The sequence below is a fragment of the Notothenia coriiceps genome, unplaced genomic scaffold (assembly GCF_000735185.1).
Source record: "Notothenia coriiceps isolate Sejong01 unplaced genomic scaffold, NC01 NC01_scaffold00002857, whole genome shotgun sequence".
In the NCBI taxonomy this organism is placed as follows: domain Eukaryota; kingdom Metazoa; phylum Chordata; class Actinopteri; order Perciformes; family Nototheniidae; genus Notothenia; species Notothenia coriiceps.
The window spans coordinates 3,372-10,035 of NW_011335558.1; the positions used below are offsets into that span (position 1 = coordinate 3,372).

At 41.5% G+C, this 6,664-nt stretch overlaps 1 protein-coding gene across 1 annotated transcript in view; it reads left to right on the plus strand.

Moving 5' to 3' along the window:
• Positions 1-1,769, plus strand: part of LOC104940979 (thyrotropin-releasing hormone-degrading ectoenzyme-like) — a gene marked incomplete at its 5' end in the record, with an annotated part of 3,327 nt that extends 1,558 nt beyond the window's left edge. Inside the window, 2 exons of the mRNA XM_010766012.1 lie at positions 1,000-1,059; positions 1,617-1,769. Coding sequence (XP_010764314.1) covers positions 1,000-1,059; positions 1,617-1,769 — 213 coding nt within the window. The remainder of the gene's footprint in view (positions 1-999; positions 1,060-1,616) is intronic.
• Between the last annotated feature and the right edge of the window lie 4,895 nt (positions 1,770-6,664).

Below are 6,664 nucleotides of genomic sequence, written 5' to 3' on the forward strand. Positions count from 1 at the left end.
CCCCCCCCTCCCTATGAGCCCAGTGGCCGTCTGCGAGACAGCGAAACCCAGCCCGAACACACACACCCGCAGCGTCCCGCCGTCTCAGGGGGGAGAAATCGGCGGAGATGCAGCTGAGAAAAGATTGAGTGTGAGGAAGTCCACGGATTGGTCAATTTGGACCAATCCACGGTGGGGTCGTCGTTACGTCACTTGGTTCCCGGAAGAAAATAATGGAAAAAGAGAAATGTCCAACGAGGCGTTCTGGGGCAGCATAGACAGGTCTCTCCTGTGTTAGAGTTTTACTCCCTACAGGGTGTACAGGGTGTTTGTGACTCATAACACACAAGGGGACGGGTAATAACCGGAAAAAGCATGACATGGGACCTTTAAGTATTTCTATAAAAACATTGAAAAATATTTTAAAACATTACTAAATATAGCAATATTTACATGAATATGAATTTGGTTGAAATCGTAGAAATAACATTGGAATAAAATGTGTGCAGTGAAAAACAAGGTATTGTGTACATTAATGTAACACAATGTTTAGATGTTTCATGTTTTAGAGGCTAAGATTTCCAAATCTGTTAATGATTATTCAGAGAGAATAAAGCCGAATTATCTACGCCACACATTTGTTCCTATTTTTTCTACATAGAGGTGTCTTAAAACCCCCTCGATGCTTCACCGGAAGAAGAAATTATTAATCAAATGAAAGCTGAAGGAAAGAGTCGAGCCGGACCTCAAATACAGCGAAGCGTTGCTGAGCGTTTCTGACAAACATTTGAAGCTTTAGAGATTAAAATATGTCTCTTCATTTTATTTATTTTATATTATTTGTTTTTGTATTGAAACCATTTTGTTCGTGATTTGTACCTCTCCTGTTGGTATGGTAACAACGAGTAGCCTGTGTGTGTGTGTGTGTGTGTGTGTGTGTGTGTGTGTGTGTGTGTGTGTGTGTGTGTGTGTGTGTGTGTGTGTGTGTGGTAGCTTCACTATTTCTCTTTCTTTTCACAGAGGTGTTTTTTTTCTGGTGTTCTAATAACTTTTCTGTCATCTCCTTTTCCTTCCCTCCTCGTTTCTTTTTCCTCTCCTTCCCTCCATTATCTCCCTCTCCTCCTATCCTCTCTTCCTATCCTCTCCTCATCTCCTCTCCTCTCTTCATCTCCTCTCTTCCTCTCCTCTCTTCCTATCCTCTCTTCCTATCCTCTCTTCATCTCCTCTCTTCATCTCCTCTCCTCTCTTCCTATCCTCTCTCCATCTCCTCTCTTCCTCTCCTCTCTTCATCTCCTCTCCTCTCTTCCTATCCTCTATCTTCCTCTCCTCTCTTCCTCTCCTCTCTTCCTCTCCTCTCTTCATCTCCTCTCCTCTCTTCCTATCTTCTCTCCTCTCTTCCTCTCCTCTCTTCCTATCCTCTCTTCTCTCCTATCCTCTCTTCCTCTCTTCTCTTCCTATCCTCTCCTCTCTTCCTATCCTCTCTTCCTCTCCTCTCTTCCTATCCTCTCTTCATCTCCTATCCTCTCTTCTCTTCCTATCCTCTCCTCTCTTCCTATCCTCTCTTCCTCTCTTCCTATCCTCTCCTCTCTTCCTCTCTTCCTCTCTCCTCTCTTCCTCTCCTCTCTTCCTCTCTTCAGTTGAAGGAGTTCATCCAGGCCAATGACCTGGGGGCGGGGCCTGCGATGCCTCGTTCTCTGGAGATCGTGGAGGGCAACGTCCGCTGGCACCGCCTCCACAGACGGCATTTCTTCCAGTGGCTTCGCAAATCTCCCAACTCTAACCTCGGCTAACGCTTCGCCGGCTAGCTAGAGTGAAGCGACTGCTAGCTTCCTGTTAGCACACTGCTAGCTTACAGACGAGGCGGTCGGATCGAAAAACTGGACGAAGAGACAAAGAGAGACATGGACTTGACTGGCTGTTCTGTTTTTAAGAAACTGGTTTGCAAAGGTTTTATTTCAGATGTCATTTTTCAAAGCTGAGTCACTGATTCAGTCATCGCTAGCAGTTAGCCTTCAAACCCCCCAAGGACAAAGAGAGAGGAATCTGCTTTCAGACTAACAACAACAACAAAGTCCTGAATTTAAACCAAAACCAACAGTTTAACAAACTTTTAATATTACAAATCAAACATTGCAGTATGTATACCCTACGTTTAAATATAAACACGTTTGAAAGACCCTAAATTGCCAATACACAACAAATAAGAAAACTCTTTAAAATTGGCCAAACTGGATAGGAATAGTTGATAACGATGGATGAAGTTAGATGTTTTTTTTTTAGGTGAACCAACGTTGACATAGTCCTGAAATCAGCCCAAACCTCCCAACTCTAACCTCGGCTAACGCTTCACCGGCTAGCTAGAGTGAAGCGACTGCTAGCTTCCTGTTAGCACACTGCTAGCTTACAGACGAAGCGGTCGGATAGAAATACTGGACGAACAGACATCAACTTGACTGGTTGTTCAGCTGGTTTTGTTTTAAAGAAACGTTTTATTTCAGATGTCATTTTTTTTTCAAAGCTGCTAGCTAGTTAGCAGTCGCTGATTCAGTAATCGTTAGCTATCAAATTAGCCTTCAAACCCCCCCAAGACTTAAGTGGGACAAAGAGAGAGGAATCTGCTGTCAGACTAACAAACTGAAAGTCCTGAATTTAAAACAAAACTGACTATTTGACGAACAGTTTAACAGACTTTTAATATAACAAATCAAACAGGGCCGTATATGAACCCTACGCTGAAATATAACATATTTTAAAGACCCTAACACAAAAAACTTTGAATGCAAAACCCAAAATTGCCATTACATAACCAATATGATTAGAAAACTCGTGAAAGTTTGCCAAACTGGATAGCAGTAGTTGACTTAAAATGTGGGTTAATATTGACTTAAAACGCAAACCATCTTGACATACATGAAGGTTAGAAGTATGTAATGCAAACTTACATGAAGTTAGATTTTTTTTATGTGAAACCAATGTTGAAATTGTCCTGAAATCAGCCCAAATAGACCAGGGAAACGATGTTTTGTTCTTAACCCCCCCTCCCACCTTATCACCTGAATCTCCTCCTCGAGCACCATTGTGTTCTTTGTAACCAAATCTCTCTCACGGCCCGTCCACACAGCGGCGTGCGTTGAAAGCTTCACCATTCACTTTCAATGGGGTGACGTCACTTTTCGCCAAACTGCATTGTGAGAAGCGAAGCGGAGCTTTGGCTCTGCAAAAGTTGAGCAATGTTCAACTTTTGAAGCCTCGGCAGAAGCGTCAGCCAATCAAATCATATGCCAGTACAAGCTCTAGCCAATCAAACCGCTGCTTGTGTGTCAGGGGCGGGAGATTCATGTGATTGGTTGTTGGTCGAGTTTCAGACACGCCCACCGGCAAGCTTCAACGCACGCCGCCGTGTGGATGGGCCGTCAGAGGGGCGTGGGGGGGGGCTCCTTATTTTCATCTAAAGTAACAGACAGAGAATCAGCACTTTGGAAACAGGGCTGAAACAGAGGGGATTATGGGTAATGCTGCAATGATCTGTTTGGTGTTTCAGCCAATCAGAGACAGGTTCTGAATATATCTGAGACCTGAAAAACAGTATAATAGGGGACCTTTAAATTGGTTAACTAAAGATGTAGCTTGTATTTTTTTTTGCTCACGTTGGCTCTAATCCAGATTCATCACTAACCAGAGACCTGACGGTAGAGATCCTTCCAGTGTGCGCCACATTAACCCGACGGACATTAAAAGGCAGATTAAGCAGCAGCCGTCAGCCGCATGTCGATCACTGAACAAAGATGTAATTAGCGCAACATGGACTCTGTGTCCTCTGATCACAGCTCTCAGCGGACTCATCTAGGTTCATTAACTCCCCGGCAACATCCAAACTGCTTTAGCTTTCATTTAAAGAGCAGCTTTGGGGTTTTTCTCAGCACCCTAGCTTGAAAAATATCAGCAGGTGTGGTTAGCTTTGTTGCTTCTAAAATGTACTTTGAGTATAAAAGCTCACAGAGAACGCAGCAGGGAGGTTGTGTTAGGGGTGCAATTAAAAAAGGTTAAATTGAAAATAAGTAATCATGGGTTCTCACACATAAGGCATAATGGGATGTAGGAACGGCGCAATGAAAAACAAACATGACATTAATTAGAAATCTGCTAGAAGTTCGATCTAAAAAACTGGAAATCCATTTTTGTTTTGTGGGATTTCCAGTTTACTTTCTGCTGTGTGTCAGAAATGGCTCTTTCTTTTAAGTTGTACATTTTGTAGTTCATTTATATTCCCCGAAAAGTGTCAAACATCATATTTCTGCTGACACTCAAATGTTTTCTAGCACTTACAAAATGTGGCCAAAACGGTTTGTTCTCTAGACTCTAAAGTCCCAATTTTACAACATAAGTAATGTCCCTAGAAAGTATATATTTCACATCTGCAATTCAGACAAAAGAAAGTAAGTTCATGGCACTAAAAACCAATCGGGAAAGTTTTAAAAAGTTTGCCCAAACCCAACCCGTCTGAGATCTGTCAGCCAAAGGAAGTGTTAATTATTTAGTGAATTCCAGAAAAGTGTCAAACATCATATTTCTGCTGACATTAAAATGTTTTTCTAGCACTCACAAAACCCTGAATTATGTAAATGTAGCCAAAACGGTTTGTTCTCTAGACTCTAAAGTCCCAATTTTACAACATAAGTAATGTCCCTAGAAAGTATATATTTCACATCTGCAATTCAGACAAAAGAAAGTAAGTTCATGGCACTAAAAACCAATCGGGAAAGTTTTAAAAAGTTTGCCCAAACCCAACCCGTCTGAGATCTGTCAGCCAAAGAACTTGTTCATTATTTAGTGAATTTGTAAAACCTGACAGAAAGTCCTAAGAGGGACTAAATGGATTTTTAAAATGACAGATTGATGAGAATGAGCAGAGGATCTGGAAACCTGAAGAAAGTCAGAACTAACAGATACCGACTGACTGCAACTTTTGGAGATGACCAAATAGAAACTACAAAAGCACAAAACCATGTTGGACGAAGCACATCGGCCTCAAGCGGCTGAACACAAACTCAACGGCTAGCTTTCAATCCTTTAATGTTGTCAAAGAAGTTCGTGGAGGAAAGACACGACAGTTGAGATCTGGTTTAAGTGTCTTTGTATTCAGAGGATGTTTTAAATGAAAGTGTTCATAGGGTAAAGAATCTCAGTGGACTTTACGGCTTGTAGGACACGAAGGACAGGGTTTTAAAAGATAATCGAGTGATTGATATTTGTAATGCAAAGCCTGACGAACATTTCGAGGCTTTGAATTCTTGTTCTGACGGAGAATCCAATGGACAGCGCTGTTTCCCGAATGAAGAAATGATACTACGGATTCTTTGGCGAGATGGAAAATGGGGATTTTGCGATAGAAGCCACAACAGCACTTAAAGTTCAAAGAGTCAAATGGATTCTGCAGGGTGAAAACGTTTGGATATCTCCATCACCTTCTACATCTGAGGTGTAACGGGTTCTAACGTTGGACTGAACTAACTGTGGATTCTTTGAAACGATGAACGGTACAACAAAAAATAGACTTCTCTCGGGGTCCAACTCCAAAGTCCAGATTCATCTTTGCAGAGTATTTAGAGGGAAAAGGAATTGAAATGAATAAAACTGAACTTTTTAAAAAGTCTCGTGCGTTGAACCTCTTAGACTCGGCTTTGGTGTTAATAATTGAGCCATATATGAATTAATGGGCCTGCCTGCTTCTATACACTGTGTGTCCAGTGGTGTGTGTGTCTGTGTGTGAGTGTGTGTGATGACGATGATGATGACGAAGGTAACAGCAGCAGTGCTGGCGGTCATGGTGATTTAAAACGATGATAATTTAAATGGTTGGTCTTACGATCAGGACGATAATCTAACGATGACGGTTGAAAACGGTAAGGATGATTGTTGATGATGTGAAAAAGCTAATCAGTATTATTTTTTGATTATTACGCTAAATATTTTGTGCATTTTGTCGGGGAATATGTCAGACTTAAAGCACACATGTACAAAAAACACTGTTAAACAAATATGATATAAAACAATTGAAATGTGATTTTAAGATGTTGGAGGAGATGTTGTTCATGATGATTATAAGCTTAATGATGATGATGACGATAAGGACCAAAATGTGACGGGAACAGGAAGTTGTAGAGACGAGTTTAATTCTACTTCCTGTATGCACTGCTGTGGTTTCCTGTGTTTTCTGATTGGAAGATATTAAAATGGTATTTACCTTGTGTGTGTGATCCAGTCTGAGTCAATTAAAGGGGACCTATCATGCAAAATATAATGCACTTTTTTATGTCTTTTCTACATCAACATGTGTCCCCGTTGTGTCAGGGAACTCACGCAACGTCAGAAAATAAAACCCTCTCTCTTTTCCTCCGTACCCAAATCTCTAAAAACGGGGAACAACGGAGCTGATCCAGATTTGCGTCCGATATGAACTAATATCTGAAATGTGGACCCACGGCCCTATCAGAAACGTTGCTATCAGAAACAATGCCCGACTGTTTTGGACGTAATATGGTCGGTGTTTACATTAGCATCGCTAACACTCAGAGCTAACCTGTACTGGAGAGCATGTGTGTGAAGAAGCAGGAAGTAAAAAGGAACTCACCTTGTGGTATAACCGGCAAGAGAGAAAGCCTTTGAGCTCCATACTGTTTCAGAG